We start from the raw sequence: 13251 nt of genomic DNA, 5'->3' as shown, positions 1-13251 counted from the left end.
ATCCAGCATTTATTATTATGATATTCTAAAATCGATCTATCTTACTGCAGTGTGTCTCAAACAAGTGTCTCACAGCAGCCGCCAAGCAAATGCACAGAGTAACATTACAGCATTTTCAACACACTCAAATGTATCTAATATGATAAACAGAGCTGTGTTTCCTCATACTCATGACCAGAAAAGCGGAAGCGGCGCCGGGAACTGCGGCGTAATAAAAGTTCCGCTGCTCGCGGCATGTGTTGTGCAATCGCTCCAGCGGCCTCGTTCACCTCGGTCCTGCTCTGCTTCATACTACAGTAACGTTAATAATCGCATCCATGAACATGATTTCTTCCCGAGTCCTATCCCAATTCTTTTCCACCGGCCGTTGAGGTGAAGGCCACATGTCCCAAGATTCCGCGCTCAAACTTGGCATCGTCAAGCTATGCCTTTTTTTTTTAATAGGCCTCTAGCGAACAGAAAATATTACATATTGCACCTTTAACTTATTTTTATACAAACACTTATATTACACTCAAGGAATTTTTTCATAATAATAATAAAGGTATAATGCTAATTTACAATTACATAATTATATTTGTATTTCAATTAGTTTTTTGAAATATAAACATTTAAATGGTGACTGTCATAACTTGACAGATTTATTTAAACATGCAATAAGTATTGAAGAACTTTAAAAGTTATAATGAGTATGTAATATGGTGCATATATTTAGCAAAATGCTCCTCTCTAGAGTTAATTTTTCTAGCTGACTAACAAGTTTATGGTCACTTAATATGGTTTTCAGAGGTAAATGTGACGTTACGTGACATTGTTTACCAGCTGTTCTATTGATTTATTCATTTACTGTATGTGGAAAGCTCCAAATGTAACTTTTGGGGGGTGTCCTTTGCTTTAGTTCTGCTTAATTTAAGAATATTTTTTTGAATCCTTTGGAAAAGCTCAGCCCTACGTGTTTCATGTTCTCAGCATCAGAAATGGAGCAGCTTCAGATCAGCCCGGCGGCCATGCTGGAGGATGAGATCAGCTGGCTTGATAATTTCGAGCCCACTTGGACCAACGAGCTGGAGACCAGCGAGGCCGACAACATCCTGCTGGCCGGACACCTGCGCCTCATTAAAACCCTGCTGTCCCTCTGCGGCAGTGAGAAAGAGCAGTTTGGTCAGCCACTTTTCCGATTAATATGACAGCATGATATGATGCATATGGAGATTTGGATGTGGAGTAAAATGTTTTTTCTTGTTAATGTGCTGCAGGTCCTTCTCTGATACAGCAGCTGTTGGACGACTTCCTGTTCAGAGCGTCTCGAATCATCCTGAACAGTGACAGCTCATCTAGCACTACGGCGTCTATCCACGACTTTCACCCAAAGTAAGATGAAAGGCATACATTCATCCACATTAACATGTAAGTTGCTCAAATTGCCTTTAGCATTTGTGCGCGTGTGTCTCAGGTGCAGTACGGTCAGCAGTCGTCTGGCGGCGTACGAGGTGCTGGTCATGTTGGCTGACAGCTCTCTAACTAACCTGCAACTCATCACTAAAGAACTGCTGTCCATGCACCATCAGTCTGACCCATCCCTCACCAAAGAGTTCGACGTGAGTCCCCTCATCAGCCTCGCTGTCCTTCTGGCTTTTGATGAATTTTGCAACATCGACACTGTTATTGAACTGAATTGAATTAACATTGTATGGAAGCTTGTTTCCACCATGGGATAAAAAAATAAAACAGGGAATTTTATCTCACCATTTACTTTCTTTATCACAATTGCAAGTTTATATCTCACAATTATGAGAAAAAATTGCGAGTTTAAAACCTGCAATTCTAAGTTTATATCTAAAATGTCAGAATTATGAGATATAAACTTGAAATTGCAAGAAAAAAGTCAGAAATGCGATCTCACAATTTTATATCTCGTACTTCTGACTTTATATCTCACAATTCTGAAATTATATCTCTTTGACTATCCCTAGAAGGAAAACTACTTATGGTCATTCTGCTTTTGAATTTACTGCCCCAAATGATTGGAATGTGTTACAGAAGCTATTGAAATTCGAGACATATGTTTCAGTCCGTGCATTTAAAAAATTATTAACGAGTGCTTTTATTACAACCTGTAAATGTTTTAACTGATTTTTTTTATTTTATTTTATTTATTTTTTTAATGTGTATTGTAATGTATGGTTGTATGTTTTTCAGGAGACCTTTACTCTCCTGCCAGGCTGTTATTGAAAATAAGAACTTGTTCTTAATGACTTGCCTGGTTAAATAAAGGTTAAATAAAATAAATAAATAATAAAACATCTAAACTTACAATTGCGGGGGGAAAAAGTCAGAATTGTGAGATAAAAATTTGTAATTATCTTTTTTTATTTTTTATTCCATTGCAGAAACAAGCTTCCATAACATTGAACTGACTCGAGCTGAATAACGACACTTTTGCCTTCTGTAGAAGTCAGAATAATGTCAGAATTGTGAGATATAAACTTGCAATTGCAAGAAAAAGTAAGAATTGCGATCTCACAATTTTTATATCTCGTAGTTCTGACTTTATATCTCCCAATTCTGACTTTATTTCTCCCAATTCTGACTTTATACTCAATTCTGACTTTATATCACGCAATTCTGACTTTATACTCAATTCTGACTTTATATCACGCAATTCTGACTTTATATCTCCCAATTCTGACTTTATACTCAATTCTGACTTTATTTCTCCCAATTCTGACTTTATACTCAATTCTGACTTTATATCTCCCAATTCTGACTTTATACTCAATTCTGACTTTATATCACACAATTCTGACTTTATATCTCCCAATTCTGACTTTATACTCAATTCTGACTTTATATCACACAATTCTGACTTTATATCTCCCAATTCTGACTTTATACTCAATTCTGACTTTATATCTCGCAATTCTGTCTTTATTTCTCCCAATTCTTACTTTATATCTCCCAATTCTGACTTTATATCTCCCAATTCTGACTTTAAATCTCGTAATTCTAACTTTATCTCTCCCAATTCTGACTTTACATCTAAACCTACAAGTGCAGGGGAGAAGGTCAGAATTGTGAGATAAAAAGTCATAATTATGTCTTTTATTTTTTATTTCATGGCAGAAACAAGCTTCCATAACATTGAACTGACTCAAGCTGAATAATGACACTTTTGCCTTCTGTAGAGCTGCTTATAGCTGAATTGAACTCATTTCATAATTGATGAACTTTACACAATTATTGAACTGAATTGACTTGAGCTGAATAATGACACTATTGTCTTTTTAGAGCTGCTTCACAGCAGAATTTGAATTTGTCTCGTGTTTGATGAAGTTTGCATTGATTGTTATTTTCCTTTTCCTCTCCTTTCCTGCTTTGTAAAAAGTGCTATTCTGAAAAAAAAAGGACTTGACTTGAGCTTTGGAGAAAATAGGAATTCATTTTAATTGCCCCAAACTACTATAAGAAGTCTTACAACAGATGTACTTGCATTAATTTCTGTCATTGTGTGTGTTGTCAGTATCTTCCTCCCGTAGACAGTCGCTCTGTGTCTGGGTTTGTGGGGCTGAAGAATGGAGGTGCGACCTGCTATATGAATGCAGTGTTCCAGCAGCTCTACATGCAGCCTGGTCTGCCTGAGGTAAACTCTATTATCACTAGTGTACGGTTAGCACAATCTCTCTCCACTAGGTGACGCCCTAACCTAATAGTAGTAGGAGTGAACTGGAGGAAGTGTTTATTGCTGTCTAACTCCATATTGCGGTTAAACAATGGATGATTTTTTGGATGTGTCATTATAGTTCGTTATATTGTTTCATTTCTCTGTATTTTCTTGACAAATGCTTCTTTATGGTATACTTTTTGCTTGTTTTTTTTTTTTTTTTAGTTTTAGTATAGTTCTTTGACATTAGTGCCTCGAGTTGTTCCATTAGCTTATGATAAGACATACACTAAGCTGCATCATACTCAAAAAAAAAAATAATAATAATAATAATTCAGCAACACTACATACTGCAGGGAATGCTTCAATATTGATCAATAGTCAGACTTGACAGATGAATTAAATCAGACCAGTATTGACTAGAAATATTTAAACAAGTTATTTTTGATGCAATTCCATTTAGTTTACTTTCTTATTGTTTCACACATTTATAGTTTTTAGTTTAGTTTTCATTCTTTAATTCTTTTACAATCTCCCAACATTCTATTCATCAAAGAGTCAAAAAAAAGTATCACGGGTCCCACAAAAATATTAAGCAGCAACATTAATAATAATGAGAAATATTTCTTAAGCAGCAAATCGTCATATTAGAATGATTTCTGAAGGATCATGTGACACTGAAGACTGGAGTAATGATGCTGAAAATTCAGCTTTACCATCAGATGAATAAATGACATTTTAACATGTATTAAAATAGAAAACAGTTAATTTTTTGTCTTCATAATAAGTTTTGGTAAGAATATTAACTTTTGTGTGTGTGTGTTGTAGGCTGTCTTGTCAATTGAAGATGACACTGAAAACCCAGAGGAGAGCGTGTTCTGTCAGGTTCAGTCTCTGTTTGGTCACCTGATGGAGAGCAAACTGCAGTACTATGTACCTGAGAACTTCTGGAAGGTGAGAACCACCTGTATGATCCACATGCACACAGTGACTGTGAACTGAATTTGGAATAGATGCTGCCAAACGTCTGAAATACTAAAAAGAATTTTTTTTTAATGTTGGATAATAAACTACTTTTATTTGATCTGTAGTTTATTAGATACTATACACAGTCTGATGACAGTCATCAGAATTAAGAGCAAGTATTTGATCATTCTCATCACATGGTTATCGTCTTGATGCAGATCTTTAAGATGTGGAATAAAGAATTATATGTGCGAGAGCAGCAGGATGCCTACGAGTTCTTCACCAGTCTGGTGGATCAGCTTGATGAACATCTGAAGGTACAGCTCACATGATGTCCCCTGCATACTCAAGAGTACATCCACAGTCTTGAAGTGTTGTTGTAATTCTCATAATGTCTCCCTTATAGAAAATTGGTCGAGAGCAGATCTTCAAGAACACCTTTCAGGGCATTTTCTCTGATCAGAAGATATGCAAAGACTGCCCTCACAGGTGAGCCTTAAAGAAGCAGCTCACCCATCATTTCTGTCATTGTTTGCTCACCCACACCCATATTCTGTTGGGGTTTTTTTTCCAAGTAGTCTTCTTAATAACAGTGGCTTGAGTTCGTGTTTGGTTATGGTTTGTAGGTATGAGCGTGAGGAGACGTTCATGGCTCTGAACTTGGGGGTGACGTCCTGTCAGAGTCTGGAGATCTCTCTTGATCAGTTCGTCAGAGGAGAGGTCCTGGATGGCAGCAATGCTTATTATTGCGAGAAATGTAAAGAGAAGGTACGGTTGGATTTGTTCTTGTTGATAAAGAACCGCAGTGAAATATCTGTATACATATGTGCTCACACATTTCGTGTTGCAGCGAACCACTGTGAAGCGCACCTGTATAAAGTCTCTGCCCAGCGTGCTGGTCATCCACCTCATGCGATTCGGCTTCGACTGGGAAAGCGGCCGGTCCATCAAATACGACGAGCAGATCAGAGTAAGATTATACGCATCAGCAGCTCTGCTCCAGTTCACATGTCCACATAATAAATAATTTAAAATGTCAATTAATCTGTTGATTATTTCTTTATACACTACTGTTCAAAAGTTTGCCTCTGGTGCTCTTCGGTCATTTTTGATTGAAAAATGTTATGTTCTGTTTTTTTCGAATTTTTTACTTCAATGGAATGGTATGAAACTTAGTAAAGGTTTTGGCACTTGCTATGTGAACACAAAAAAAAAAAAAAAAAAATCATGGACATGATTCAAAAAGGTTAAAAAAGTCACACTTGTGCTCCTCGCGGTCAAAATGACCGCATTGGAAATTAATGGGAGATGAATTTCATCTAGTTAAAACTTTTGGTACTACGGCCAAAAAAAAACCTTACTGAAAGCTCATTTTTTGAGATATCAAACTCAAATTTGGAACACAACTTGTTTAGATTTATGGCTTTGATTTTCTTGCAGTTTGAGAGTAAAACATGGTTTTGAAAATATATATTTCATATAAAAATTGAAAAAAGTATTTTTGTGCATTTTTCATAACAATAAATGTAAAGTTTTGTAACTTTTTTGTAAGTTAACTTTTTTAAACTTTTTTTTTTTTTCATATTAGCTATAATTTGCCAAGTGTCGTCTTTGAAAAGAGATCAAAATTAAGTCTGTGCTGTAAAGCCCTCAAAATTTATGACAGTTTAAGTTGTACATTTAATTTTTAGGTCTATGCCCAAAAAGTGAATAAATGAATTATAACTACAGCGTAAATATAATTTAGTACCATAAAATCCCCCAAAAATACAAAATATTAAATAAAAAACATTATCGAACTAAATTATAGTACATTCATTTCATTGAAAAAAAAAAAATATATATATATATATATATATATATTTAAAAAACTTATATTAAATTTTAAACTTAAAAAACAGCAATGTTATGAAATATTATCACAATTTAATATATCTAATTTTGTTTAAAATTTTAATTAATATGAATTTTCAGCATCATTACTCCAGTCTTCAGTGTCACATGATCCTTCAGAAATCATTCTAATATGATGATTTGCTACTCAAGAAACATTTCTGATTATTATCAATGTTGAAAACTTTTCTATAGCTTAATATTTTAGTAGAAACCATGACACAATTTTTCAGGACTCTTGATGAATAGAAAGTTCAAAAGCATTTATTTGAAATAGAAATCTTTTGTAACATTATAAATGTCTTTACTTTTACTTTTGATCAATTAAATATTTCCTTGCTGAATAAAAGTAAACAAATCTTACTGACTTCAATCTTTTGAATGCTAGTGTATATTCATCCATTTCAATAATTTGTGTTCACTCTATGTGCTCTTAGTTCCCTTGGGTGCTGAACATGGAGCCGTACACGGTGTCAGGAATGGCCCGTCAGGATTCAAGCGCAGATCACGGAGAGAACGGGAGAGGGGGCGAAGCCGGATCCGGGGGGTCGCCTCGGAAAAAGGTCACCATCTCTGAGAACTACGAACTGGTGGGAGTGGTGGTTCACAGCGGACAGGCCCACGCAGGACACTATTACTCGTTCATCAAAGACCGCCGGTGAGGGACAGCGAGAGAGATCATTCATCAGACAAAAATCATAAGTCTGATTTCTAGTCACAGAATTTCCTGGTTCACCTGGGTATTTGTGAGTTGATGAAAAGACAACTAATTAAATACAAAAATGTTACTTAAAATAAATAAATTTCCATCAAAATAAAATACTAAAAAAAGATGAAATATTTTATGTTTACCTCCATATCATGTGACCATTAACCAACATAAGATAACCATGAACATGTGAATGTTCCCAGATAGCTTGTGTTTGAACAATACGTTTATGAAGTTCTGCAGAGTCTATTTTCATAAAATAGTCTATATACATATATGTATATAGGACATACTTCAGCAACTGTAATATCTGAAACATGGGCTTGATTTTCCTGGGAGGTCTTTTGCCCCTCTCTGTGTGTATGTGTGTGTATTTATGGGTCTCTGGGGGGGCCATGCTTCTGTTTTTGGCAAGTGTTTTTATGAGCGCCTTAAACAGTCCCAGATGCTTGGCAGAATGATGGCGCTTTTAACCAGCGCATTTTTTGAGGGATTGAAGGAATGTTTGAGTGATCACGATGAACTGAGCAAGATCTGTAACGTGTTTTTCCAACCCTCTCTTCCCTTTTAGGGGTAGTGCACGAGGACGCTGGTATAAGTTTAACGACAATGTCGTGGAAGAGTTTGACATGAACGATGAGACTCTGGAGTATGAGTGTTTTGGGGGAGAATACAGACCCAAAGTTTACGACCAGTGTAAGTTAATGTTTCTTTAAATCCATATAAATTAATGATGCCAAAAGTACCAGTACGTCAGTACCAAGTCAGTAAAATGAACATTTCTGGTAGTAAAATAAACAGTTCTGGTAGCACCTCCTCTGAACATGAACACAAAATTAGGCCTAAAAATAACTGAACAGCTATAAAATAAATATATAATAATATAAGAATATATAATAATTAAATAAAATTGTACAGCTTATTAATATAAACTTCAAGCACTGTTTACTTAGAGGACCTATTATGCCCTTTTTCAAAGTCTTGATTTTGTTTTTGGGGTCTACTAGAGTAGGTTTTCATGCTTGGAATGTTCAAAAAACACATTATTTTTCACATATTTTACATTGTTGTAAATTATTATGTTCACATGCTATAGCGAACCCCTACCCGGATGTGCGGCGGCGCTACTGGAATGCCTACATGCTGTTCTACCAGCGCATCAGTGACCAGAACTCCCCCGTCCTGCCCAAAAAGAGTCGAGTCAGCATCATGAGGCAGGAGGCAGAGGATCTCTCCCTGTGAGTTGGCGTCTTACTTCCTCCTGCATCATTGTTTGAATACAGACACACTCATTAATGTTCATAATCCTTCATCTCAGGTCAGCCCCGTCCTCTCCGGAGATCTCACCCCAATCCTCCCCAAGGCCTCCCAGAGCCAACAACGACCGCCTCAGCCTGCTCACACGCTTGGTCAAGAAAGGAGAGAAGAAGGGTCTGTTTGTGGAGAAGATGCCCGCCAGGATCTTTCAGGTAGAGATTTTAAGGCCTTTTCACATCTGAAGTGACTAAAAGAAAGGTTCTGGGTTCAGTCAATGTTAAAGGGTTAGTTCACCCAAAAATGAAAATTATCCCATGATTTACTGACCCTCAAGCCATTCTAGGAGTATATGACTATCTTCTTTCAGACGAACACAGTCAGAGATATATTTAAAAATATCCTGGCTCTTCCACTCCCTTTATAATGGGAGTGAATGGTACCCGAGATTTTGAAACCCAAAAAAGCACATCTATCCATCATAAAAGTAATCCACACGACTCCAGGGGGTTAATAAAGGCCGTCTGAAGTGAATTGGTGGGTTTTCGTAAGCAAAATATCCATATTTAAAACTTTATAAACCATAATAACTATAATCCTGAATTTAAAAATTCTCATTTTACACTTTTAATTAATGACAGGTGTTTTGTTTTGCTCTGTCCTCTGAGCTTCCGCGCTCATCAGTGCGTCATATTTCGGGTCAGAGGTTATGCTTCCGCCGTAAGTTGACTTGCGTACGGATTTTTGCCGGAAGCTGGTTATTACAGTTGTAAATATGGATATTTTTCTTACGAAAACCCATCGCTTCACTTCAGAAGGCCTTTATTAACCCCCTGTGGATTACTTTTATGATGGATGGATGCATTTTTTGGGGCTTCAGAATTGTGAGCACCATTCACTACCATTATAAAGCTTGGAAGAGCCAGGATATTTTTTAATATAACTCCGATTGTGTTAGTCTAAATAAAGTCATATACACCTAAGATGTCTTGAGGGTGAGTAAATTATGGGATAATTTTTATTTTTGGGAGAACTTGAACCTGTAACTTACCTTAACAGCACAAAAGAGTAGATGTAAATAATTATACAAATCTTTTAGTATTTCATGCCGAATTTTTGTAATTTTCTAAAAAAGTATTCCAAATGCTTCCTATTTAAAAATTGACTTTATTTATTTATTTATTTTGATGCTTTGATGAAAGTATATGAATTTGGATTATATTTTGGTGCAAAGGTGTTCATAGAGATTTTCTGTTTTCCACTGAGTAAATATTGGTACTATCTGGAAGACTCGTCTTTTAGGAATAAAATAAATAAACGGTTGAGAGAACCACCATGTGTCCTCCTGATAATATTGTTTTGAGGTATTACAATGTTTTGACAAGTTTGACACACACTCGGATTTTTGGATCTGTAGATGGTGAGAGATGAAAATCTGAAGTTTATGAAGAACAGAGATGTTTACAACGGCGATTACTTCAGCTTCACACTGTCTCTGGCCTCTGTCAATGCGGTAAACTGAGAATTCATTTGATTATTGCCTCTTCTATAAGCTCTGTATATTCCCTGCTCTTATATTTGAGCTTTACCTTTTTACAGACAAAGTTAAAACATCCGTCTTATCAGGCCATGGCAAAAACTAGCCTGCAGCTGGCTGTTCAGTTCCTCTTCCACACATACCTGCGCACCAAAAAGAAACTCAGGTGAGACGCTACTTTCGTTTACAATGCTCAAACTCAAGGCTAGTTCCAGTTGTTATTATCGTTAAACTATTAAAAAGACAAGAACAAGTGGTGAAAAATACATATTTCATTATGTATTATATATAATTCTAACAATTTATACGTCTTCTCTCTCAGGGTGGACACAGAGGAGTGGATTGCTACCGTGGAGGTTTTGTTGTCCAAGAGTAGCGAGGCATGTCAGTGGATGGTCCAGTACCTAGTGGCACCTGAAGGACGGGAGATCATCAAGTGAGCATCATATCCATCATCCTCTGCACACATATTGGCAATAGAATCGCCATTGGCTATTAAACATTTTAGTCACTCAATCACTGGTGAGTGAAATCTAAAAAAAATTATTTATTTTAAGCCACACTTAAAGGTACACTATGTAATTTTTTTGGTTCAAAATTTAAATTAGTCAGTACATCATCAATCCTTCTTCCCAAAACATGTTGTTCTCTTACCCTTCACTATGCTAAGCCTATTATAAGTATTAATATTGATTGATAATATTGATAAATGGTTTTTGCGGAGAATTGCGTACATATGTCACTCGCCTGTGCATGTCTCGTCAGTCTGTAAATAGAGAAAAGTTGCTCAGGCTACTTTGATGCGTGTACAGAGTGGTAGTGGAATAGATTAGTTGTCACAATGAGCACAAATGGTTGACATGGAGCATGATAAATATCCAATCTCTGGGGATTCACCCTTTTAAACAAACAGAGAAGAGTCTGCTGGCAAAAAGAGAACTCAACAGAGCTCGTAATAAAACAAGAATCAACATTGGCTTGGCTTTTCACAGATGCAAGAACTGAGGGATTTGAAATGTTGTAAGCGACGCGAAGATGGTGTTTTTGTACATTAACGTCTTCAGTTAGTCAGCTTGAGATCCTTTCCATCTAAACTGGTTATGTTTTATGAGCAATAAGATAACCATATTCAATAATCAAAATTAAACTGCACGCAATTTGGCAAAGGCTGCGAATTTTTTTTTTTTTTTATGTGCAACTTCTCAGTGAAGCACGGCTCTGTGATCAGTAGTAAATGCTGCTCCATCTGAAAGCCAGAGGGCGCTCTCACGCAGAAACTCCAAATATGCCCCGCAGGAATACGATAACGCACGTCATTCCAGAAAATCCCTATGGGCATCATACTATTGCTGTAGCTGAATAAACAGAAGATTGATTAATCATGACTAATAAACACACGACTATGACAATATATGGTTTATCTGAGTTCTTCAAGCCTTCTCAGGTATTTTCATGATAATAAAGTATATTTATAATGCAATGCTAATCGACATAGCCTTTATCACTGTATAGAATACTATGAAATAATGTTGTGTGCCTTATTCTGTGTAAGAAGCCACATCATCTCACAAAAGGATGTTTTCAAACACTCAGCTGATGTTATGAAGTGAGGTTTGGAGTAAAACATGTTATTAAATGTTGTCTTTTGTTGGACAAAATGTTCATAATTGATTCTCATGTTTAGAAAGATGTTTGACGCGTGTTGCTTTTTCAAATGCCCGTTATAAGCGATTCAAACTCGCAGTGCTTTCAGATGGAGCAGCATTTACTACTGATCAGAGCTGTGCTTCACTGACAAGCTGTGCATAAAAAATAATCGCAGCCTTCGTGATTTCATAATCGCACCAAGCCAAATCGATTTAAGCGTGATTTCATGTTAATTGAGATTTATCATGCAGCCCTACGCACTTTTAAACTAATTGTCCAAATACGATTTAAGGCCACTGTACATTTAACTTCTGTTAAATGATCTGTTGTACAACTGGTTTCTACCACAAGAAGTAAAAAGAAATGCATGGAAAGCCATAAATTGTCCCATGAGGGATATTCCCTTACTTTTGTTTTAGCTAATGCCCAGTTCACCCAAAACCAAAAACACCTGTGTTTGTGTAAGTGTGTGGTCGTAGTTGTTTTGCTGAAAATCAATAGCACATGTGGGTTAAGGCCGCAGCTGCTTTCTGTCATCCTGGAAGGTGGGCCCGACAGGGGATGTTAATGTGTAGAGCATGTAAGCGAGATCTGGAGATTCGCAGCCCTGTTACACGATTGGCTGGTTCGTATCGGATGGTAGGGCTGCCCCGATTATCACTCCATACCGCAGCCGACGCCAGGGAATGTTCCATATTGTTTTATGATCGAGTTCTGACACACATCCAACAAAACAAGCAACCGTTTCCCTTATCAATGGAGACCTGGAGCCATAATTTTGCAAACACTTTTCCCCCTGGAAAGAACGATAGAGCTGGCTCTGCAGGAAGAGTTTCCACAGAACCTCCCAACCAGCTCAGATATGCCAGCATCTCCTACCACACATTCATGCAAAATGTAGAAAACACTGGTCGGATTCACAAAACATTCACAAGTTAATGGGTGAATCTGATGAAGGACATGTCTTTCTCTCTCTCTGTAGGATCTGTCTGTTGGAATGCAGTGTTCGGGAGGTCCGTGTCGTGGTGGCCACCATCCTGGAGAAGACCCTGGAGAGTGCTTTGCACTTCCATGACATTGGGCTGGACTGTCTTTTAGACATGCTGCTTTCTCTGTTGGATAAGGACGTCCCGGACAACTGCAAGAACTGTTCTCAGTACTTCAGCCTCTTCAGTAACTTTGCTCAGAGGGTGAGAACAATGATGTCACTGTAATGGGCACCAGACAGTGTATTTGAAGAACATTCATGCTGTCCTTTTCCATAACGAAAATATATAGCAAGCTCAAAAAAGAACCATAAAAGAGGCCCCCACACAACTTGTACACTAATATTCTAAAGGTGCGGTCACATTAGCAAAATTACACGTCCACAAAAAAACAGCGTCCATTGTCAGTAGCGTAGAGATGTATGAAGCACTGCTCACAAATAAGTCACTTTTAAACCAAGCAGCTTTCAGTTGGTCAGCACAGGGAGTTCACGTGACCAACTTGAACACGAGCAAAATCAGCATGGGAAACCTTACGAGAAATTTCGCCGGGCGAACTGTAAATTTGTCTGCACCTGCAAGTCCCTCTGCGGTCAAT

The 13251-nt window shown here is 37.1% G+C and overlaps 1 protein-coding gene across 3 annotated transcripts in view; it reads left to right on the top strand.

Moving 5' to 3' along the window:
• The window catches only part of usp24 (ubiquitin specific peptidase 24), a 72416-nt gene that overhangs the window by 50514 nt on the left and 8651 nt on the right, over window positions 1-13251 (top strand). For all 3 annotated transcript variants that reach the window (XM_051873930.1, XM_051873932.1, XM_051873931.1), the window contains 17 exons: window positions 970-1161; window positions 1257-1371; window positions 1454-1598; window positions 3521-3640; window positions 4490-4615; window positions 4846-4944; window positions 5034-5116; window positions 5254-5395; window positions 5478-5597; window positions 6958-7178; window positions 7801-7925; window positions 8326-8467; window positions 8548-8698; window positions 9901-9996; window positions 10083-10186; window positions 10343-10456; window positions 12650-12857. In XM_051873930.1, the coding sequence (XP_051729890.1) occupies window positions 970-1161; window positions 1257-1371; window positions 1454-1598; window positions 3521-3640; window positions 4490-4615; window positions 4846-4944; window positions 5034-5116; window positions 5254-5395; window positions 5478-5597; window positions 6958-7178; window positions 7801-7925; window positions 8326-8467; window positions 8548-8698; window positions 9901-9996; window positions 10083-10186; window positions 10343-10456; window positions 12650-12857 (2303 nt within the window). The remainder of the gene's footprint in view (window positions 1-969; window positions 1162-1256; window positions 1372-1453; window positions 1599-3520; window positions 3641-4489; window positions 4616-4845; window positions 4945-5033; window positions 5117-5253; window positions 5396-5477; window positions 5598-6957; window positions 7179-7800; window positions 7926-8325; window positions 8468-8547; window positions 8699-9900; window positions 9997-10082; window positions 10187-10342; window positions 10457-12649; window positions 12858-13251) is intronic.

Source organism: Ctenopharyngodon idella, chromosome 20, assembly GCF_019924925.1.
Source record: "Ctenopharyngodon idella isolate HZGC_01 chromosome 20, HZGC01, whole genome shotgun sequence".
NCBI lineage: Eukaryota > Metazoa > Chordata > Actinopteri > Cypriniformes > Xenocyprididae > Ctenopharyngodon > Ctenopharyngodon idella.
Note: the sequence above shows the minus strand (reverse complement) of the source record. Positions and strands in the feature narration are given on the sequence as shown.